The sequence below is a fragment of the Thermobia domestica genome, chromosome 7 (assembly GCF_964235325.1).
Source record: "Thermobia domestica chromosome 7, izTheDome1.hap1.1, whole genome shotgun sequence".
NCBI lineage: Eukaryota > Metazoa > Arthropoda > Insecta > Zygentoma > Lepismatidae > Thermobia > Thermobia domestica.
Window position 1 is genome coordinate 16,507,041 of NC_137460.1, and position 25,787 is coordinate 16,532,827.

At 35.4% G+C, this 25,787-nt stretch overlaps 1 protein-coding gene across 1 annotated transcript in view; it reads left to right on the forward strand.

Annotated features, from left to right (window-relative positions):
* LOC145689869 (uncharacterized) overlaps window positions 1-21,475 on the forward strand; it is an 87,380-nt gene extending 65,905 nt beyond the window's left edge. Inside the window, exon 3 of the mRNA XM_081764152.1 lies at window positions 21,322-21,475. Within this exon, the coding sequence (XP_081620278.1) occupies window positions 21,322-21,388 (67 nt within the window). The 3' untranslated portion in view covers window positions 21,389-21,475. The remainder of the gene's footprint in view (window positions 1-21,321) is intronic.
* Window positions 21,476-25,787: the final 4,312 nt, after the last annotated feature.

A 25,787-nucleotide genomic window follows, 5' to 3' on the forward strand; every position in this document is an offset into this window, starting at 1 on the left:
CCGATGCATTTTTCATATGAGATTGTTAGAATGAGCATTCGCAGCACTATTATAGGCGGTGTTTCTCTTAACGCATACTATAAACAGAGTGTCTGAAATGAAACAACTACGAAGACAGCCAATTAAGTTAATTTGAATGAAGTGTTGCACAATAATGCTGTGTGTTTTTGCTATGTAATTATAACGGGATTCGGTAACCACAGCAGCGTTAAGAGCAACCAGCGCGACAGAGAATTGATCCAAAGATGCAGAAACATTGGAAATAACTGTAGCATTCATTAAAACACCAGAAAACTGAATGCTTACTGTATATCCGCAAAAGTATGAACTTAAATTAAGTATATTTTCGGGGAAAGTGCGAATACATTTTGACATATTGGTTCTGTTCAAAAGCTGTAAACCATAATTTGATACCTTTACAGAAGAGATGCAAAATATATTTCGACATCATTAGTTGCTAATATCGTTGGCTCGAGACGTCATACGAATGTACACCACGGTTAAGACAGACAGTGATGATAAGATAGATCATAACGATGGAATGAAGAAAGTGCGAAGAAATGGAAGAACTTCGAGAAAATACATAAAGATTTGTTTGTTTACCACAAGGCTTACGTGACGGAAACTCACATAGAATCACACGCCAGAGTTCAGCGCTCTACCGTTGAGCTACCGTAACCGTATTATTATTATTATTATTATTATTATTATTATTATTATTATTATTATTATTATTATTATTATTATTATTATTATTATTATCAAAATATGCACTTGAGAGCTTTGAACACATACTTGGCAGGTCTCATTTGCGAAAATCAATTCTTCTTCCTTCAGAGGGTATATCAGGGCAAAACTAAAGGCACTTTGTTTTAAATTTATTTTTGTTTGCGACTATTCTATTATCTAATACAATATTATATGCTACATGACCAACTACTGTAGATTAACTACTGCTGTGGCACTTAATGATTGCAGCTGCTCAGTGGTAGAGCGCTCACCTCTGGTGTATTTAGTCTCTAGTTCGATCCCAGTCTCAGCCAAGTAAATCTTCATTTTATTAATTTGTAGTATGTTCTGTGTAATCTGTACGTGTTTGCGAGTTTCAACTAGTGTCTGATACACATCAATCTTGAATTTTAATATTTCTATTTATCTTTTACTTTTTTTTAAAGGAACTAATATTCGATCTAAGCCCGGGCCAGTTTCAGAGATACTAAATCACCCCGTTTATTGGGACATCCTGTATGTTTTAAACTTCACATGTGGAATTTCCTTTATGATTATTTCGAAATATGGATGTTATTCTTTTATAGTCAGTGGCGCCTGAAAAAAACTTTCCGGGGTGCTATCTTCAAGGTTGATATATTACGTCTGATATTTAATACACACAGATTTTCGTGAGCCTAAGAGGGGCCAGGGCCCTCCCTGCCATTCCCTTCGTGCACCCATGGTTATAGAGTTTAATTTTATATTGGTGATTTGTAAAGGAAAAGAGGCTAATTTAATTAACTTTTTTTGTGATTGGATGAACATTAATAAATTAACACAACAGGGATCCAGCAGACGTGTACAATCGCGGCCACCTCCACACTTGGAAAGAGCAGATTTTGGAGAAGTTTTTACATTTCTAGTAAGTAGTGATGTTCTTAATTTATATCTCAGTGCATTTAAGAAAATGAGTGAAAACAAAATTGCTGCCGAACACAGTCGTGGATGGACGAGAGTTAAAAAGAAAAACAAAAAAAAAAAAAAAAACGTGTATTTGTCTTTTTCAAGCAGAATAGCACTTGCAAGGTATGCTGATGTGTACTTAGCCAATCGAAAGAATAATTTACATATTATTGGTTTCCTTATGCATCTTAAAATGGAAATATTAAGCGGACAACTTATTTTCTTAGTGATGGTAATTGTATTTGGTGTGTGTGGGCGTAATACGTTTACAATCTATATGATTAAGTACTAACTAATGTTTGTCCTACTTCAATAATAAGAATAGTGTAACAATATAATGAATTTTTAATTAATTGTTGCATTCTTAAAATTGAAGTCAGAAAACAAAAGGTATTTCTTGTGTAATTTCTACAAAATTTTAATGCTGTTATTCACTGAAATAAAATGGTGCTATCAATTACTAACTATTTTCAGTTTTGAGTCCCTTTCTCCTGCGAGGATATATGGGACGTGAACCTACAGCTTAACGTGTACTCACCGGGAATCGAGCACGGGTCTCCCACGTCAAAGCCGCGTACGCTAACCTCTAAATCATGAGGGAATTCAAAAATTAACTTTGCTAAGTGCCGCTGTGTTTCCAAATGTGACTCGGAGGTACAAGCTGCCAGGCACATTAATTAAATACTTTACTACTGTAATGTAATTGGGATTTTACTGTGTAATTTAGCAATGTTTTATCTTTATTTGGAAAGGTACTAGAACACAGGCCGCCCCTTCCAGTTAGCTGTAATAAAGACAGAAAACAACGTTCTCTGCGGGGTTTTAACCCGCCTTTACTCGCTACCACTTGCTTGGCAGTACTTGTCAATTACATATTATAATTTAGTACAGAGAAAGACTAACCTAGCTTCTAACCGACATTGGGGGTGGGACCTGTATTCTAGAAACTTCCCTCTTTATATTTGCTAAGCAACGTTTTGATATTTGTGGCAAATACACGCACATGATACCATAGATGTTCATTTTACTTCGACCTCACTCACCCTCGCCCTCGCAGTAGCAGTTGGCCCTCGCCCTCGTTCACCCTCGCCCTCGCCGTCGAAGCTTGTCCTCACCCTCGTGGCCAAAACTTGTCCTCGCCCTCGCGCAACCTCACCCTCCCCATCGAAGCTTGTCCTCGCCTTCGCGCATCCTCACCCTCGCCATCGAAGCTTGTCCTCGTCCTCGCGCACCCTTGCCCTCGCTGCCGAAACTTGTCCTCGCCCTCGCGCACCCTCGCCGTCGAAGCTTTTCCTCGCCCTTGCGCACCCTCACCCTCGCTGTCGAAGTTTCTCTTCGCCCTCGCACTTTTCGTCGAATCTTTTCCTCGCTCTCGCGATAGGAGTTGTCCATTGTCCTCGCTCGCCCTCGCCTTCGTGCTCAAAACTTTTCCTTGCCCTCGCGCACCCTCGCCCTATCATTGAGGGCGAGGGTAATTGAAGGTGAGGAGGCCTTAGTGAGGATCAGAGCATCAATTATTCAACCTATTTGATGAATTATTTCCTTATCGTCAGTGGCGGATCCAGGGGGGCGATCGGGGCGATCGCTCCCCCCAGAAGAGGAAACTTCTTTATTTTGTATATACAAATAAAACGCATCCCAGAGTTTGGGGCTCTTAAAAGTAGCTCTAAGTAGCAGTATTACAACCCACCACTCCCACCAGAAGTCCGTCCTGAATCCGCCCTTGCTTAACATACGTCCTAAAGAAAGGAAACTAAACATATCATCGTATAACTTACTGTGGAACACCTAAAATGGAACAACTGTTACAATGGAGATCTCTGTCGATAGTGACGTTTATATCATTTATCAACAGTATCCAATGCCTTTACTTCAAAATGTTCCTTGAACTACGATGCAAGCATAAGTATTCTGCCACACAAGGGCGGCTCTCATGAGGGTAAGGGTGAAATCAAGATTTGATGAGTGGCGGTAGAGTGACTGCCGCGGACTATCTGTCAGAATTTGACAGTCAACACGTTGGCCATCCCTGATGTATGTGGTGTAACTGAGGAATTTGAACAAATTCAAAGGGAAAGATCTAAAGAGCTTAATTTTGAAACTCCGTCAGCAAACAAATAAAATACTTCAGAACACTATTGTTTAATTATTACTCGGAAATATATACTCACTCTAACCTATAACATGAATGACTTCATTGATTTGAATGTGAATCTAAGTTAATTGGTATTTTAAAATATAAACTGAAATGTGTCAATGTGCTTGTAAGGTTAATTTCAATGCTCAAATATTGTTAATATTCACTACCGGTACTAATAGAGATATATTTGTCCTACCTTAACAATGATAATTTTTTTTTTCAATAATTGCCATAAATATGAAACTTTGTCTTAAGAAACTACCCTAGGGGCCAATTTGTGTACTTTATCACTTTGGTCTTGGTTCATTTTTGGCAGCTATCATTGTTGGAAAGTTTATTTTCAGTAATTCCCACAATTATGAAATGATATCTTTCAAACGTTGTCTCAAGGATTCCTTACACTACAAATACGTAAAGGCAAATGAAAAATGAAATCTTTAGTTTAAGATCCCACGATTATGCAAGCTAAATGCTAAAGGAGACAGAAGTGAATGATGAAAGAAATAGTTGAATGAGAATGTGGTAGGAAACTGGAGAATCCCCAGAAAAACCACGAACACGATGTCCTCCACCACGAACTTACTTGGACGGGAATCGAACATGCGACCCTTCGAACAAAGGTAATTTCTCTATCGCTGAGCCACCGTTCCTCTCTAAATGGCACGCTCAGAGCTTAGCGCCTCCAGGGGCCTTGGAAAGATTATCGAGCCTAAAATGATTTAGCACTGACTTTTATAAATCCACCAATTCAACAATTAATAATGTCGTGCAAACTTTAATACGTGCAAACTTTAAGATTGTATTAATGAAAGAAAAGATGAAATCTTTAGTTTAGCGCCCCAGAGTTATGTAACTGCTAAAGGAGATGGATGAAATTGCAAGTGAATGATGATGAAAGAAATGGTGGAACGGGAAAGTAAGAGAACAAACCTTTATTTTCTTTAGCACAAATAATTAAATGTGTAGATTAATTAATTTCCAGAAATTTTATTATAATTAGCAATTAAAAACTGAAAGGGCGATCACAAACTTTTCTTGCCCAGGACCTCGCAACAATTTGTTACACGCTGCCATACATCATTAAAACAGGAGTAGAGTGACTTTATTTATTATTTTGCTCTGTGGTTGAAAAGTAATAATGCAAAACAGACAATTATTGACTTGAAGAGATAGGATAGTTTAAAAATTCTGACTGGAGAATGAAATCTTCATTTTTACGTCCTACGATTATCGCAGTCTTGTAGCCAACCTGGAACGAAAGAGATTCAGCCCACTGAAGATTCTTTGCGAATATCATTTCAATGTGAATTTCGGACAAAGATCTAAGCTTACCTTCATCCTTACGTTACGTCAAACAACTAACATATAAGGTGGAAATTATTCAACTTTTTTCATAAGATGTAATCCAGCTGACTAATTAAAATTTTATAAGCTTTATATGTTATATGTTGATTGATCAAATGTTGCACCTGATAATATGTAGTCGTTACTGCTTGTTACATAATATTAGCGTGTGTAATGGTTGTATGGTGGAGAGGAGTATTTAAACGCTAATATTCTAAAGTGAAATATTTACATAAAAATTAGGATAATTAAACATTTTCAATAACTCCCTCTTAGACTTCAACTCTGGTTATAGGTCGATTACCGGTGATTACTGAAAGTTAATGATATTGAAATAGTATAGTGTTAGTATAGTATAGGAAGTTAGTATAGTGTCTAGCAAGCATGTCTGCTTTGCAGCAAGTCTCAGGTTCGATTCCCTTGAGTGAAGTTTGAACGCATTATGGTGGTTCGGATCGTACCATAAACTATAGATTCACGTACCATTTAGCATCGGCATCGGTGATGAATTATAAAGGGACATTAACTCTAATACGTCAGAATACAGACAGATCGACTGATTCCCAGATATTCATAAGTAAAACTTATATTTTCCAAAACAGCAAATTACGTTAGTAGAGTGCTATTTTTAACTAAATATAGATCATGAACGGTTTGAAATTATGTTTATTCTGTTGTGTGAGAACGTTTCTCTATAGTTAGAATTAAGGACATCTTCGAAAGTTCCCCTTCGAGAGGATGAACACTAAGAATCATGAAATTATAGGTGTAAACCAGGATGCAGTTTTACCCACTTATCTCAATAGTAATCTATGTAAATGTAAGGTCACTTGACAGGTCCAAATATAAGGTCACTTGACCAAAGGCTTAGATAATGTCCCCACAACCTCCACGATGCGGGGCCACCAAGACCAGGGATGTAAAATATATAGAAAATGTTTAGAAAGTAGAGGCGAATAACTAGGGGCTGCAGCGGGCAAGGGCTGTGTTGCAATAATAGACTATCAAAAACTTCCTGCTCAAGTCCTAAAATTTCACACGGCGTACACCATAGTCTTAAAATTTTCACAGAGTATACGCTAATCTTAAAAATTTCACAGGTTATATATGCTAGTTTTGAATATAGTACTACACGCCTTGAAGCAGAAAGTATGCGCAAATGACTAAGATTGAGCAATACACCTTCGTATACTCTCGACTACACACCTGAATATATGCTTTTATTTTCTTAGTTTGCTTACATACGTGTGACGAAAATCTGCGAGGAACGTGACCACCCAAGCCCCTCGTTACGACGCCTATGATTAGATGAACCATAGCCGAATACTTCAGGTAGTTTTGCTTCTTTATTTCTAAGTTTTCCTATGCTTTACTGACTAAATATCAGTTGTCAGGGAGCTTTAAAACTTGCGATATAGAACCAAATCATTCTATTTTAATATCCTATTTAGCGAATAAAAAATAATAATAAAAACGTCGATAATGAAGGGTCACAGATCACAGAAAGAAGCCTACTGAACGCCCAAAATATTCTCCCTTTTCAAGACTGTGCGCTGCATATTCTTACACTATATTAAAAACGCTTTCAAAGATACCAATCTTTAAAAAAATAAATAAAATAAAATAAATCTTTAGTTTAACATCCAACGCTTATGCCATCGATGGCTAAAGGAGACTGATGGAATTGCAAGTGAATGATGATGAAAGAATAGGTGGAATGAGAAAACGGGAGGAAACGGGAAAATTCCGAGAAAACTCAAGTATCGTCCTCCACGAACTCACTTGTCCTGGGATCGAACGAGTGACCCCTGAAACCAGAGATTGGCTGTAGCACTGAGCTAACGTGCTTCCGTCCAATAATACCAATCGTGTTAATCGTTTAATTGCAATAAATATTTTTGCTTTTAGTTTTCAGTATTGACTTAATAGTTTTGTAACTGGGTACTTGGAAAACGGATAGGATTTCAATTAAAAACAGTTTGTGGGCTTGCCTAGATAGTTGCGATCTACACTTAACGTAATTATCTTAGAATGAGATTTTATTTACAAAATTGACAATTCAATTAAACCATTAACAATAGTGATTTATAAGATAATCCGAATTTAAGATCAATTAAAATTATTGATCAACTAATAACTGACTTCGATGAAGTGGATTACACTAAGTGTTATCAATTTACGGTGTCTACATTGAATTCATTTAAAAGGTTCGTTATTGAATTCTATATGTCTTTCTCTCTGTCTGTGTGTGTGTGTTTGTGTCAGGGGCGGATCCAGGACCGACTGCTGGGGGGGGGGTTGTCATACTGCTACTTTTAAGGGCTCTAAACTCTGGGATGTGTTTTATTCATATATGCAAAATAAGAACGTTTCCTCTTCTGCAGGGGGACTGCCCCGATCGCCCCTGGTGTGTGTGTTATTTGCGAATTTTTCAATTTTGAGCCCCCCATTCGATGGAAAATGAAATGAAATCTTTGAGTTTTACGTCCCACGGTTATGCCGGTTAGGCTAAAGGAGACGGTGATGATGAGAGATGAGTGAATTGGTGGAATGAAGAAAGTGGGAGGAAACGGGAGAACCCCAAGAAAACCCACGAGCACGGTGTTTGTCCACCACAAAGTTCACTTGGCGGGGGCTGGGATCGAACCCGGGACCCCAAGCACCAGAGGTGAACGCTCTACCACTGAGCCACCTCGCCCCCCCCCCCATTCGATGGAGCATCAAAAAGTATCTAAAAGAAGTGAGGCATTTTTAGCGTCACTTTAATACCAATACTAGTTATTGATCGAAAAATTATTGCGTCATTAGTTATTTCAATTTAAACTTTTAAATAATTTAAGTAACTACATATTTTTCATATTTTTCATTTAATTAATTGCCTACAATTTGTATGATATTTTTCTAATTACTTTTTTACGATTATAATTTATATTAATATAATTATATATATTGTATTATCTATTGAGTTTAATCAAATACATTTAATATACAATTTCATATAAATTTCGAAAAAAATAATTCAAGGTTGTCCTGGCAATGCTATTCGAGCATTCTCAACTGGTTTAATATTAAGATCTATTTCTAAATAGATAAACCCAATCTGTCAGCCTGTCTGTAAAATTTGGCGTTGTATGCCGTGTTGGTCCCATGGAAGTGCGTCGGAACCGTAATACGGCAAATTGCGGATGCGATAAAATATTAAATAATAGTTTTGATAAAGTGAATACTTTCAACTATTAAGGATCAATATTAACAGACGAAAATAATATTCACGCAGAAATTAAATGTCGACTAAAAGCAGGGAATTCGTGTTACTATTCGGTTCAAAATCACTTGTCGTCGCGAATTCTGTCGAAGAATCTGAAGCTTAAAGTATATAAAACGATAATCATGCCTGTTGTTCTGTATGGTTGCGAAACATGGTCGCTTACTCTGAGAGAAGTGGTATTATTATTATTATTATTATTGTTATTATTGTTTGAAAATGAACATTCATAAACTTTATAGTATTGATAACAACCAGTTTTCCAAAATGTTATCCCATTTCCTTTAACTTAAATACAACACTAACATTTCTATACTACCAGTAATGGTATAGAATGAATTTCTGCTGCATCCAATTCGTAAAGGGTAGCGACTGCATCCACACCCAGGTACTATATTAGTGTGAAAACTAGGTCGAGGTTGTTGCATTTCTAGCCAATAGCTACTCGTACATCAGTTTTAGTGACGTCAAAAGGGAAAACGTCATAAGCAAGTTGTAACATGCTTTCTTATTGGGTAAGGAGATTTAGTAGTGACGGTCTGCTATGTGTTGAAATGTAAATTAGCGCACAAAAGAAACATGTGAGTATAAGTCGGTTGAATTTCATGGTAAGCAAATAAAATTCGAAGTTCCGCTTAGTAGTAGATTTTTTTTTATTTAGGTGAATTTATTATTGTCGGTATGTTATTTAATAACAGAACCATATTTTCTTGAATGTAATGATTTTCTTAAACGTATTAGGTAGGCCTATCTTATGTGGTGTACTGATTTATTAATTAATTTATTTAACAACGAGATTAGGTGCAGAAAATAAATTCCAATTATTTTTGGAGTATGTTAAGCAGAGGAGGGATATAGTATACATGAAGTTGCATCAGTTCCCGAAGGAGCAGGACGCTCATACTTTTAGGGATTATTCATTGAATATGAACTTAGAAAGGGGGTAACAAAGCGACTTTTGTTTACTTATCAACTGATACGAAACTAAAAAAGAACGTACCTGTACTTTATATCTGCATGTGTAGTGCCCTTGTATTTTATCTATCTATCTATCTATATATATATATATATATATATATATATATATATATATATATATATATATATATATATATATATATATGGGGGGGGGGATTTAACGCATGTCTTGTGCACATGGATACTTCTTCCTATTGCACTACGTAGAAACTTTATGGTATTTCATGTAGAGGTGGTAATAGAACACAGAAGAAACGCAGATTAGGGGGTTCTCGTGTATACTATTACCCATAACGTAAACAAATCTGTTGTAAGCTAACCTAAACTAATATAGGCTAGTGTCTAGCTTTGGGCTCTCGGCTAGGTTTTTAACAGACTTTTTTGCGATACTCTATTCACATTGGCTTAGATTAACAGCATTGAATTCAGACAGTATTGCCGAGCGAGCGTCAGTGAGCGAAGGCGGGTTAGACCCCCGCAGGGCACATTCTCTTCTGTCTAGTGATGGGTAAATTCCCGGGAAGATATTTTTCGGGAATATTCCCTGGGAATGTTCCCGGGAAGATTCCCAAAATGGGAATTTATCCGGGAATTTATGTTCAATCAGAAAGGAAACTGCATTCTATTACTATAGTATGATTTCAAAGTTGAATTAATTTTTATATCACAGCATATTATTACTGTTGTCCACAGAGGATTCTATAAAATGTATATTCTCAACGGTACTATGTTACTTTGTTAACACCTTATTATATTTAGAGAGTACGCATAAATGTATATTTATTTACAATGTGTTCTAATAATTAAATATATGTGGAAAAATTATATAGTAAAAGTTTAAATTTATATGTAAGTGGATTTGCTCAAATTAACTCTATTACTGATATTATGAACACATTAAATTTATAAATGTTATAAAACAATTAGATTGGGTAAATGCTAGAAGCTACATGTCTCACCAATTTATCAACATTTGCGCATACATGCTTATATTCACAAAATTTGCAAGATACTTACTTATCTTTATGTTTTAGCACGTAACAGTGCCATACACGACCTTTCATTCTACCTATTTCTTGAAATTCCATACATTAGGCCTAATTCACATGTAAAAGAAGTCCGAGTACCTCTTCAGAAATTCGAGTCAGCGAGACAGACCGACGTCTATTACAAATGGTGATTCAGGGTTTATTAATAGTACTTGATCTCTATTTCTACATAATTCTAAATTACTTTACAAAATGGTTCTTTTTCGTCATTTGTAAATTATTACTTTGCTAATTTTGGCTGTTCTTTAGCATTGGAGGCCAGCTTTTTCACCTATTTTTTTTTTTTTTTTTTTTTTTTTTTTTTTTGCGATATTCTATTCCGATGCAGTTGTTTTATGGTTGCATGCGTTAAATTACGTTACCAACATTAAATTCATACAGTATTGCAGAGCGAGCGTTAGCGAAAGAAGGCGGATTAGAGCCCCACATGGTATGTTGTTTTCTATATTCGTTACCAACAATTCACTTTCTTTTCTCACATAAATCACTTCCAATTACCTTTCCGTTTTGTATAAATCCCCTACTGGTCTAAAAAAATGTGTTCGATACTTTGTTGACTACTTGAACATCACTATCAACTCATTTCTTTCGCAAATTATCCTACTTTTTGCTAGTTTTGGCCCTCGAATACTAAACAATTACCTTACTTTTTAGTGCAAATGGGAATGGAACTTTAAAAAATTCATACTAGTTATATAAATTACCGTCAAATAATTTTAAATTTTTTAACCTCCAAATTCTTTAAAATCTAGAAGTAAATCATAATATATTAAAATAAAGTAATTAGTCATATAGTTCTTATAATTTGAAAGATAAAGTAAAGAAATGGAAATAAATTCCTTCCCGGGAATTTATAGGCCAGGGAAAAAAACCCGGGAATATTCCCATTTTTAAATTCCTTCCCACCGGGAATATTCCCACTGCCCATCACTACTTCTGTCTTCTTTAGTGTTGGCCCCCTATTACTAAACAATTACCCTAATCTACTAGCAGAGATAAGCGAAATTGTGTCACTTTTCGGAAAGTTATGCTGGATCCCTAAACTAACATAAACTAATCTAAACTAACCTAATGTGAACAGAAATCACCAAAATCGTAAGTTTTTTTTTTTTAAAGGAAAAAGAGCTGGACCCCTTCTGCTGAACGTAGGCCTTATTTTTTTAACCTTCACTGGAAGCAATTTGTTTATATTTCGTGGCATCGGGTTGTGGTACCTTCGAAACCTGTCTAGTTTGTACGGACAATATAGGTACTGATTAAGAATAGTTCGTCATAGAAATTGTAATTATAGATTAAAGAAAGTATATGCATGTAAAGAGGAATGTGGTTATAGAATATTAAATTGCACAGTTGGACGAATTTTACACAACATGCAGGAAATCATATTTCATGTATACAAGTGTGATACTGTAAGTATGGGACGATTACAGGATCTATACTACGGTTAAAATGAATAAGTGCATATTAAATACGTACCATATAACCAACTAATTGGCATCAATGCTGTATCGTCGGATCGAAAATCGAAAAAAAAAGTATCAAAATGTACTGCATTCTGTTACATTTGGTTGGATTAGATTAAATTTCGTTAGGTTATGTTACGTTAGGTTTGGGGCATTCAATCTAGTGCAAAAAACTCAGCAACCTATGCTAGGTGGCCACTAAAAGCACGAATACACTTACAGTCAGTAGGGCGAAGCTGGTGGTTCCGCGTTGGGTGCGTCCGAAGGGAGCAGGCGCGTCAGCGACGGTGGGTATATGCAAGTGCGAGGGTAGTGAAAGCATGTGGGTTTTCACAGTCATACCAGTTTCAATAGCACTTGTCACGGTTTGAAAATGCCCAGGTTTTTCTGAAAACCCATCCCACCTGGGCCCAAATAGGATTTTTTTTTTTGTAAGTATTTCAATGCCTTTGGGGTAAAAGTGTTAAAATGTAACTTACGTTTTAAGATTGTCAGTGTCACAACTTGCAACAGTTTTTTATTCACTGCTGTTTTCAAAAATTGACGTCATTTTAAAATTTTTCATTGGATTACCGAGAAAATCTATACAGCTAATTTAGTGTGTCTCGTGCTTCTACCGTGAAAATTTCAACTTATAAGACCGAAAATTTCGCTTTGTAGCGTGAATGTCCGCTATTTTGAAAAATAAATTGGCCGGCGTTTTGAAATTTTACGTTGGTATGCCGCCAAAATCTATACAGGAAATTTAGCGTATCTCGTGCCTTGTAGCCTGAAAATTTAAACTTAGAAGACCGAAAGTTGTGCCCTGTAGTGTGTGGTACAGGCAGATAAATGAAGAAATGTAGATCGTGTCGAGAAGGAGCTTCAGTGACGTTCGCCAAATGTGAATACCAAATATATTAAATTAAAACTAAGATATCTTTCATGTTTTAAAATGTCGAATATGAAATAAATATTTCCCAGCGTAAAATAAATTATTTTATTATGATCTTGAAGCTTTGCTGGCGTCTACTATTAATCCAATGTTCTCGGGATTGCTGCCAGAGTAGGTGTTGCTGTGCTGAGCTTTCGTTACCATACAGCGGCAACATCTTCAGAGCTATGTGTTGAAGTGTGCTGGTCGTACAGATTATATAGTGGTCTTTAAGAATCGCTGTGTTCCTATTGGTTGTTTTTGTTGGCCAATAGCGTGCTCTGATTTTGCTGGTGGAAACTGCTCTCTGATTGGCTGATGGTTCTTTTCGTACTGAGAAGCTGGAACCAAATGTCAGGTAGATGATAACCTTCGTCTCTGTTGATGGATGGCTTGTATGTACGGATGAATAAAGATTCATGTATTTTCCTGTCCCAGAACTGCTTACTTTTCTTTAGTACTTCAATTTGGTCCCACATGGCCGTATGATTGTATTGTATGCAGTGTTCGGCTATTGCAGATTTTTCTGGTTGTTTAAGTCTGGTGTGTCGCTGGTGTTCTTTCATTCTGTCTTCAATGTTCCTTCCTGTTTCACCTATGTAAGTGGCGTTACATTCACAGGTGATCCTATAGATGCCTGGTGTCTTTAATCCCAATGAGTCTTTTGCACTTGGTAGTAAACTCCTGATCTTCGGTGGAGGGCAGTGTACAGTCTTGATGTTGAATTTCTTCAATAGTCTTGCTAGTTGGTTGGAGGTTTTTCCCATATATGGAATAAGTGCAATATTTTCCTTGTCTGCCGTGTTGTCCTCTTTTGTGGTGCAATCTCTGCTACTGTATTTTCTCATGGCTGTGTTGATCTGTTTCGACGAATATCCGTTGAATTTGAATACTGTTTCCAGGTGAGACAGTTCTGTGTTTATATTATCTGGATCAGCTATTTGGTATGCTCTGTGTATTAGAGTATTTAACACTCCCATCTTCTGTGCAGGATGATGAAAACTGGTCGCATCGAGGTAGAGATCAGTGTGTGTGGGTTTCCTGTAGATTGAATGGCCTAGGCTTCCATCTGGCTTCTTGTATACGAGAGGGAAAAACCTCCAACCAACTAGCAAGACTATTGAAGAAATTCAACATCAAGACTGTACACTGCCCTCCACCGAAGATCAGGAGTTTACTACCAAGTGCAAAAGACTCATTGGGATTAAAGACACCAGGCATCTATAGGATCACCTGTGAATGTAACGCCACTTACATAGGTGAAACAGGAAGGAACATTGAAGACAGAATGAAAGAACACCAGCGACACACCAGACTTAAACAACCAGAAAAATCTGCAATAGCCGAACACTGCATACAATACAATCATACGGCCATGTGGGACCAAATTGAAGTACTAAAGAAAAGTAAGCAGTTCTGGGACAGGAAAATACATGAATCTTTATTCATCCGTACATACAAGCCATCCATCAACAGAGACGAAGGTTATCATCTACCTGACATTTGGTTCCAGCTTCTCAGTACGAAAAGAACCATCAGCCAATCAGAGAGCAGTTTCCACCAGCAAAATCAGAGCACGCTATTGGCCAACAAAAACAACCAATAGGAACACAGCGATTCTTAAAGACCACTATATAATCTGTACGACCAGCACACTTCAACACATAGCTCTGAAGATGTTGCCGCTGTATGGTAACGAAAGCTCAGCACAGCAACACCTACTCTGGCAGCAATCCCGAGAACATTGGATTAATTATTTTATTGTTGAAGTTGACTTCCGATACTTTGTGCGTTCAATTACAGGGATTTCCCGAGCACTTGTTGCAAGACAGTTCTTTCCCGAAAATTAATTTTAAAAAACAAAGATATAATTCATATTTTATAAAGTTATCTAAATGTTTCCAAATGTTTTAAATCAAATTAAATATCTTCCAGCGTAAAATAAATAATTTTATTGTTGAAATATTCACTTCCGATGCTTTGTGCGTTCATTTACGGGAATTTCCCGAGCACTTCTTTCACAACGGAATTTTCCCGAACATGTAGCCAGGGGCGGATCAAGGACAGACTTCTGGGGGGGGGGGTTGTCATACTGGTACTTTTAAGGACTCCAAACTTTGGAATGGGTTTTATTAGAAAGTTTCCTCTTCTGGGGGGGGGGGTCGGCGATTGCCCCCCGCCCCTGGATGTATCTTTCTTTACTGTACATTAAATCTTTCACTGGTATGGAAGTATGAATTCAGCACTTGAAATAGTAAGCGTTACGTAGTCGTCAAAACTCCGAGCATTAAGCTTCTTAAATTTGACAAGAATTTTTACGCAATTGCTTTTGTCGATTCTACAAAATGCTTATTTGAAGAGTAGCAACAGATGAACTGAACTAAGCTGCTGTTGTTGGAAAACCAAATTTTACTGAAGAATAATAATTACTTGTGTGTCTATAATTATAATTACTTGTGTTTACCATCAAAGGTAAGAAGTAATTCTAATAGTTTTACTAATGTATTTACATATTTCCTGGTAGTACCGACACCTATGCAGTAACGTAATAAGGGGAACAAACGGGGCTTGTTCCCCGCGTGCCTGATTGGGTAAATATTTGGGGGGCGCTAAGTCGAGTTCTTGCCCCGAGCAACATCTAGCGTATTTACGTCACTGCACCTATGCCCTTAAATCCGTATCCGTAAAACCTCGATGTAGCCAAGTTGGCGAGCACACTATTCACGGAAAGTATTTTCTAAAAGCTGTATACTTTACTTCAAACAGGCTATAAGCATAATTCATACATTAATTTGCTCTGCAATTATCCAAGCTGTTTTTTAAATCATTCATTGCATTCAGAACTTTATAAAGGTCTTATGTTGAATGTTAATGTATACCTTAACGTCAAAGCATCTAATTCGCCCAAGAAAAGTCCAAAATCTGGGAAAAAGATCATTTTCAATGTGATCACCTTAGTTGTACCAATAATATACTAACAAAAAGCGAGGTGGGTTTTTTATGGTAATAGCTCCTAGTAATTTCCTGGACACATCAGTTTGCTTGCTTATTGTCAACCTATGCACAATAATTTGGGCATGTGCCAGGTTAATAAGGACGTAGAATCTTAAGGAATCATTTAAGGCAAAAAAAAAGTGAAAGGAAAATGGTTTATTATTCTCAATCAGCACTTTAAATTACTTCACAAAGGAAGACTGCTTGATTTGGAACTTAATATAACAACAATCATGCAGGTTAAGAATCTGAGATCATACCTTATGTTACGAAGTATTTCATTCTTTTATGATGAAATATACTCTTACGACCTTAAAACATTTCTTGCGGGACGAGTTTCATTCCTGTGTGCAGATTGATTTTAGGAAGGCTTAACTCATGCCCTTCGTTGTGACATATGCTATAAAGACTGTCAAGCAAAAAACTACTAACCGTCCTGTGCCAGATGACCACTAGTTAGCAAGTAGTATCTCTAACCGAAGCAGAAGTCCGGTGGTGCGTCCGTAGGGAGAATGTGCTTCGTCAATGGAAAGAATTGTATAAACAAAATTAGTGGGAAAAACATGATGATCTAGAACCCCATGCCCACTTCTTTGTGACACTTTTATGATCACACGTTTCCTTACCACACTACTATTACAGACCTACTTTATTATAGTTTCCTAATGGAGTATTACATCGTAAAGACCAGACAGTTTGCTTTACGGCTTCGTCATTATATCTCATGTATGCCTTTTTTTTATGTACTGGTCTCGGTCTTTTGGAATAACATTAAGTACTTGCACTTTTTTTTCAACATACCTCAAGTTAAATCAAAGTGATAAAAATAACAATAAAATCATCTTTACCATATAGTCCTTCACGGGGTATGGTACACAATATAATATACAGGGGCTGCGATGGCTCAGCTGCATCTCTGGTGCTGGAGGTCCCTGGTTCGATCCCAGCTCGCGCCAAGTGAACTTTGTTGTGGACAAACACCGTGGGCGTGGGTTTATTCGGGGTCCTCCGACTTCCTTCATATCATCATTTCATTCATTTCTCATCATCACCGTCTCGTTTAGCCTAGCCGGCATAATCGTGGGACGTAAAACTCAAAGTTTTCCTTTCATTTTACAATATATACACTCGGAAAGACTGTTTTTATTGATGTAATATAATGTGAGTGACAGTGGTACAAGTTGGACATTCGGCGCCCCAATTCTGTGCTGCACGCCTATTTGCCACTTCGGCTTGTGCATTTCTCACTAGATTCTAAAGCAACTTCCCTTGTATAAAGATTTCTGTTAAAACTAGTTCTAAAATATAGTTAGAAACTTCAAAGTAATACTAGTAGTTAATTTTATGCACGCACATACACATAGAAAGTTGAGTTTCAGTCTATAGAGTTTGAACGATTTTCCTTCCTTTCTATTGGTATGTCTTGCCATGGAATTTGTTTCGGGACAGTGGAAAGGCAGATATGAGATTGAACAATATTTAAAGTTTAAAGTTTCTGTGATTTATGATTAATTGGAGAAATGTATATTAGGTTTTGAAGTGTATGCTACGTGTAATGATTTTGTTGTATATTACATTGTTGGTTGATTGATTATTAATTTTAAGTCCATTTTCAACACAGAGGCTATGTGAGACATGGACCTATAGCTTAACGTGAAATATGAACCACTTGAGTTCACCTGAAATTGGATAAAGGTTACTGCATGAGAAGTGTATGTACCGAACATATACCTACAGGAGAATTCAGTATTATCTTCGATGATACCTACACTATTACTTATCCCTTATCACTTCAGCGATATATCGCTTACATAAAAAAATAGGTCTAGAGGCTGATGCACGCATCTTTCATGCACGTAGTTCAAGGTTCGATTGTCGATGGGAGAGTATTGCGAGTTTTACAGTGGTATGGTTTTAACATCTTCAACATTATTCGTAATGTTTGTACTCACCTAAGCACCTGTTTTGTTCATCTTCGCCTTAGATATTTCAGCGATCGGCTTGTTACTTTCTTATGTACCACTTCTTCAAGGACTTTCGATTTTGCGTTGTCTGAAGAATCGTATTACCGGTAACATTTGTGCAGATTAGACCAAATTAAGAAAACTGTCTTCTTTTCACTCTTAATGCATTTCTTTTTTAAAAGAATTACTGAAAACTTAATGATGTAATGGTCCTAGTTTTCTTTCGTTCTCTGCTTTTTGTTCCATTATATTGGATTCGGACTCAGGAGTGAGAGCTAGTATATCTAAGTTGTACACCAAATACTTTTTGGGTTACGTGTAACAGTGGTCAAGAAACAGTTTTATTAGAATAGCTACACTACCTTATATGTATAATTTTCTTTTTTCTAAAAGTTCATTGTTACAGATGGACAATAGTTGTATTCACTGATTTTAAAACACTTGCACTATCTAATACATAATGTGCGAACGAAGTAATACTTTATAATTTTATTAAAGAATAAAATATTCCATAAATTGGCTTCAATGGTGGTTGATACAACAAGTCTTTCGAAATCAGTAAATACAACTATTCTGCATCTAGAACGATGAACTCTTAAATAAGAAATAATACAAAAGTTAATGTTTTCTCATAAAATTGTTTTTTAAGCGATGTTGCACGTAAGCGTAACAATTCTTAGTGTACAATTTTGACATACCGGTTCTAATTCCTAAGTTTGGACACAGTAAAAGGGAGCTAAAACAAGTAGAGGAGAAAAGAAAACTACGTCATGAACCCTTCAGTGTTTAGTTACGTATTTTAAGTAAAGGAATAAGTTCTGAGTGACTTGATGTTTATTCCATATTGCAAAAATACGTTATGAGTGACATTGGTGTTTGAATGATTTGTAGAATTTTAATTTATTTGTGATATATAAGTTGGACTTTATTTTCTCTAAAAGATGTTGTGATATAAGAGAAAATATTTTTAAACAAATCAGTGCGTTTGAAAAAAAACGGAAACTCGTTTTAGGAAGTGCCTTATTTATATACGATACTTCTAGCTCCATTTAATTTTTGAATAACTTAAAGTGCACTGATTAAGTCACTTTTTCTTAATACTCGATTTACCATACATAGATATTAAAAAATCGTTGAAAAATTGCAATCTCGTCTTCTACTCATTCCTGATAGAAAATTGTGTGCAGTTAAACATGATGTTGACAGGTACAAACATGTTTTATAACAAACAGAATTTGAGTTAAAAAGGTATCCTAAAGAAAAGCAATTGATAATTTTATCTGAAATATTGATGAACATTTGAAGAAGAAAAAATATTATCATCACAAAAATACATCACATTCTCTTAAGTTACGTATAACGTTCTGACATAAAGTTCGTACGTAGAAATTCGTCAATTGGAATTCGACCTCTTGTACTGCTTTTCGATTTGTACTGCTTGTAATGCTTTATTTTTATGTTATTGACATTATCACCATTGAGAATTTTTTCTGAGTGCTCATACGTTGTATAAATAGTAGAAATATTTACAAAGAATGACAAGGTGTGGTGGCGATTATGTTCGCGATGCATATCATTTCAAAGTTCTGATTTTATGTTACGTTACAAAATTATAGATAGAAACAAAAGAAAAGAAAACCTGTAGACTTGGTTCATAATAACTATTTCTCATATCTAGACTTGGTTCATATTAACTATTAACTTAACTCATTGATTCGCGCCTTTCGACATATACTTAACCAAGATAGGAGAAATCTATGTAAGGAACTAAACTGACACATGATGAACTACGGTACACGTCGATATAGTCATTTATTTCATTGCCAGAATGTTCATTGTGTACTTACTTCTTCTATTATCATTGGTGATTTTTCTAAGAACATTTACTGCTGCTTTTACATCTTGGGCGTTAATCATATTTTGAAAACTTTAAATGTATTGTGTAGGTGTAGTAACCAGTAACCTCCTTAAAGAGATAAAACATTATTGCATCAATGGATGTACAATTACTTGTACTTTTATAAAAATATTATTCGTGTAAAGAACAGTAACCTTTGTAAAAATGTTTAAAATAACATCATGCATTCCACTTGAAATTATTTGTAACATTGTTAAAATGGTATAGATGTACTGGATGGTGACTTTGACAGAATAAAAATAACAAGAACTGTTATATTGTTCTGGATATTGTCAACAAATGATTATTATAGAGGTATATGGAACCTATTGTCTTTTTGGATAATTTAAAATTCACACAGCTCATGTGACTCATTGTCTCAGGGAAATTTTTCCGATATACAGAATATCAACGTGATTCACAATACACAAATAAAAATTTATGATATGAGCTGGCAATCTTCTAAGTCTGATCAAAAGAATACAAAAACTACATCCACCGTATTAAAGCATGCTGCTTCTCCATTAAATAAATGACCAACTGCCTCGACACTGTTCAGCCCTGGCAAGTCTGTTGCTTTTACTTGCCTGATGTTTTTATTATTTCCTTCTTGTTTTTAACCTTCGTGATTAAGGCTCCAGGGGAAAATTGAAGGCTAGGTAGTGCAAAGGGACTTGAGGAATTACAGTTACTGTAATATGATTCTATACACGTACTAATCTTTTTCTTTACAGTCTTCAGAGTATAACAATCGTCACAATCAATCGACGTGAAAAGTAAAAATGGAAGGAAAGGTTTCTCAGGAATGTGGTTAAAATAGGATTGGGTGCTAATTTTGATCCAAGCTACACAACTGAAAATGTTGCTCAAACCATTATCATCTTACGATGCGAGGTTGGCTATCGAAACATTGTAATGTACATGGACACGGATAACTAGTTTGTAAATATTAGGAAGTGTGCAGAAATTGTTTTACTTTGTCTTAAAATCAAAATTATGTTAGAAAAGTAATGTTGAAATTTCGCCTTCGTGTTTATGTTGTTCCTGTTTTGATTATAATGAAGATTCTTGCCATTTCATTTACATATAAATTTAAAAAAAGAAGTAATCAGTATGTGCGTCCATGTGTGAATAAGCCATGAATTTCCTTACCAAACCTAGAACTCGAGAAATTTTTTTAAGTTAACAGAAAAAAGGAAGAAAAGCTTTCATACCGTGCTGTTGTGCGGTCATTAACGAACCTTTCAATCTTGAAATTGAAAATTTTTGGACCATGAAAAAGCTGTAAATTTGATTATTTAGTTTGAGTGAGAACTCTGTAGGAGTCATAGACAACTCGATCGAATATACTACATACCATTTCCTGTATTTTTTCCCTTTATTTTGTCCTTGTGTATAGAAGTATGAGCAAGGTTAGGTTTTTATGTACATGTCGATTTTTTTAAATGCTTCTAAATAACAATGTATCCTCATTGGTTATCAGTGTCGATACTTCTTCATATATAAAAGCAACTCGCCAACTAATGTGATATATCTTGTAATATTACATCATAAGATTTATTTAATTAATACTTCGCTAAACTTATGATCCTGCATGTGGACATTTGATATTTATTGTTTTCGCTTTTATCATTTTGCAGAACTGAGATTGACAGCACTATACCGCGAACTGCTCCGGTGTTTGAATCTCAAGAGTTGGCAGTTTAGTAATTACAAAATCATTCAAGATCACTTTGTACTATCTCCTTGTGGTCTCCTTAACCAGACCACGCTATCAAATCTCTGCTCGCAAATAAGCAGAATGTGAGGAACTCTGTTTTAGGTAATGATATTAAGATACAATGTTCTGATAAATGGCTGGTGCAAGCTGATTATTTATTTTATTTCATTGTATTTTTGAACTTACATCAGTATTTGTATGTAGCATGGAAATACCTTATCGACACCCATTCACTGTTTTTTCTCCACAATCAAACACTCCGATATAGGACATCCTTCATCATTACACTGTATAAAACATATTTGTAGGTATTCTTCGTTATACAGTCTCACTTTCATATTAAAGAAATAGTCGTATAGTGCTGCCATTGAGTGTTACTCACACAGAACAGGGGAAATCAACTTCCCAATCGCATAGTTAATGCGTTGAAGAAAAGAAGGTAATTAGTTCTATCAAATGTGGGCATATAAGAGAAAGCAATTTTATGAGCGCATTGAGGCTCCTTCTGACAATAATATTGTTTTCTGAACTTCAGTTTTACTGTTTCTGTACAGTGCTTGAACAGTTTCTAACGAAATACAAGCAGGTCAGTTGAGTCAAGAGTGGAAATTGTTTTGCTTCCTTGTTCTTTCTTAAGTGACACTGGCGAAGAAATAAAGAAAGAAAAAAATACAAAAAACTACTTTTCTAGTTGAAGTACGAATATTTCAAACGTTTAGTTCCGAATTGAAATCAAGAGTATCTACAGTTCTGATTCTTCTTAGTGTAAAATTATTCTGTAAACTTCGAAAACTGCTAGAGGATTTCCGCAGAATAGTTGTACCTTTTGGTATACAGTATAAATCCGGTTTTATACTTTTCAAGGGACTTAACAGAAAATGAGTAAATGGTGGGAAAGCTTTTCAAGGTATATATAATTAACAGTATATACCGAGATTATTTGCGATTAGTTTAAATATCTAGCAGTAAAGAATAACATTAAAATAAACCATTTTCAGAATATGTTTTGTATATCTAACTTTTAGTTATTTCTGTCTGGCTATGTATTATTCAATTTGCATAGTATTGGAAGGTATTTATGTAATACTATTAGTACTTTTGAAGTTCAATATACAGTTAACTTTTTCCTGTATCCCAAGTCATTTTTTAAATTTAATTAACCATTTCTTCTCTACATTCGCTGGTTTACAAGATATGAATAACGGAAAATTCATTTTTTTCTTAACGTAAAAGCGGGGAGTGGAATATATTGTGAACGTAGAGAAACTGAAAAGGCCGAGAAAACGTGCTTAATAATTACTAGGATAAATATTAGATACCTACTTGCAGATTAGTCTATGAATTAATAAATAAACAGAATCGATCAAATTCAAAATTTTTTAACCTGCTACCGTAGATCATGATTATAACCATGCCCATCTTGAGTATGTGACACGTTTGCTGTGGTCTTCCAAATGTAGCAACACTATTCTGCGTACGAGTTGCAGGGGGAAAAGATCCTTATGCTAGCACTTACAAGTAGCATATTTATATGTTTATTTCTTTATTATTTATTTGTATATATATATATATATATATATATATATATATATATATATATATATAATTTTTTTCGGTTACAGGGTGTCTAGCAGTTATGGCTGGATACCTTAGCAAGTTAAGTACGTGTCATCGCTAAGATGAATAGGATGTGTAACTTCCAGTTTCCCCAAATACAGTAATCGAAGAATTCAATGGATGATGATTAACGTGTGACTCACCATAAGTTTGCAACAATAATTGCATCTTGCTTAAGTAAGAGTAGAATGCAAGGCCTAAATACGAGTATAAAGAAGTTGATGTAAACACAGATCAGTAATGTATAATTTGTACGTAAAAGTGATTGTATTTTGTCTTACTGTACATAAAGACATATAGCTGAATGAAGAAATGAAGAAGTGTGTTTATATTCGATCAGCAAATTAACATTTCAAGAAATTTATTGTTTGCCAATATTATATCTAAATTTACTTTGAATATTAGAACATAGTAACATAATGAAAACCGATGAATATTTATCTTAATAGTGCTGTTCAAATACATATTTTTAATATCTTCTTTTTTTAAGGTTCCCTTGTATTCAAAATTTCATACTTCTAATGAATAAGGTATCAAAATTTTATTTTCATATTTTAAAATTTAAGTATTTCCGTATTTTTCGAAATATACGAGACGTGGTCAAAAGATACGGTTAATAATTTTACCATATTAGAAACAAAGTAATAAGCTTACATGGAATTTGATTTAATCTCCTTCAAAGTACTGTCCTTAGCTAGCAATGCACTTATCTCAACGTTAAATCATGACTGGAAGCATTCCTGGAAGGCTTTTGGAAGGGCGTTCAGCTGCTCTGTCGTAACCCTCTTGATGTGAGGAATGGTGTCGAAACGTTTTCCTTTAAGCACAGTTTTAATTTTGGGGAAGAGGCAGAACTAGCATGGTAATATATCCGGAGAGTACTGTGGATGTGGACAAACCAATATTTTTATCGGTCAAAAACTCTTGTTCGTCAGTCAAAAGTCGGAGAACGAATTTCGCACCCACTCTTCTCATTGGCAAATCGGTGGTTAAAATGCTAAAATTGTGAGATGCTAAGTTCTTCGGTAAGCTCTTAAATAGTTATTCGCCTGTTTGAACGAATAATTTTTGCCACTTTATGCACGTTTTCTTTTTTGTGGTTAATCGACGTCCTGAACACTGCTTGTTCTCTACCGATTCATTTCCGCTTTTAAATCGTTCTTGCCACTTGTAAACAGTCTTCAGAGTTACAGCATTATCAGCATACACCAATTCAATATTTCGTGAGTTTCTTGGCACTTATCTGCAACTTGAAACAGAACTTAATATTCCGCGTAGTTTGGAATCCATGATGCGCGACAGACACGGTAAACACGGCCTCCCTCTAGCGGCTCTGGACGCGCACTGACAAGTCAGAACGTGTTTCATCTTGACGCTGGCTGTCTCAACGGATCAGCTATCGAACAAATTACATCAAATGAGTGTAGCGTCAGCAGTTGCTGCTTAAAAGGAAAAAAAAAATCTTATTTTTGATCACACATTGTACCTGAGAGAGGTTTTGATTCCTGCATTCAAAATTCAAAATTGTGAGATTGTAGATGTTCGTTTTCTTTGGATTCTGTTCGTTTGTTGCGCACTGAATAAACTTTTTTTATTGACGTATTTTCAGTAATAATTCTATTTTATGTATTTATTATCTACACTGAACTAATAGTTTACAGTTCCACGTTAATTGAGGATCCAATATCTTATGTTAGTGGTTTGGTCTATGTAATTCTGTTAATCGTGAATTACCTTTAACAGGCTTCGAGCCGTATGCTTGAGCTTGAATTAATGAGGAATGTGTTCCGGGCAGATCATTGGGCTATATCTGTGTTCCACGTTCTGAATAGTGAATGGAATGAGGAAATACATTGACCGTTGTTATATGCACTAGAGGGCAAGCCCATTTCTCTCGTCTTAAGGTAGTTCACAATGTATTTTTACAATTCAGGCACTAAAGAAAACTAAACATAATAGATTTATTTTATTTTTACCCGATTATTTGTCATAGATTTTCTATCGTTTATTTACTTACTTAGGAAGTATCGTAGTAGAATTGAGGAGTTTGATGTAATAAGGGCATAAGCTCTACGCTTAAAAGGTTACGCCATTTTTGCATCAAATGCATGAGTGTTTTTTATCATGCTTGTTAAGCCTCGTGTCTAAATTTCAACTCGATATCGGAATAAAATTCTGCATATTACATTGTTTTAATTGTTTTATGTAAGAAAAAAACTCCACTTAAATTTTCAACATAGCAGGTTTTCTCCAAATGCATATTTCAGACTTACGCCCTTATTGCATCAAACCCCCAATTAATATTTAACTATTTTCGAGGTTTATTTTTAAAAATAGATAAATTGAAGTATTAGGTTCACCATGCTTAAAACTAGCCGTTATGCAAGATGTACACCACTAACAATTAAATGACAAAGGAGGGAGTAATTAAAAGTTATAACGGAGAGCTTTCGAGAAAAAAAAAAACAAACTACTGAACAGTTAACGAAAGTTGCCTTCTGACAGGTTGACAGAACACGTAGTATATTGGAAGCGCTGTTGTCAAAGGCTCTGCAACTAACTTAGAATGTTTTACTCATAATTGTAATAATGCGAAAGGAACATCTGATTTCCAAATAATAACTATAATAGACCTTGAAATATTAATGTTCTACAAGAAGATTAAAGAAGAGTTAACACAATTTTCTAAACGTATGCAGTTTCAATATTTCTCTTCATCTAATGCAGAGTCCTCACAATCTTCTAATACTGAATCGAAGTTGGATTCGA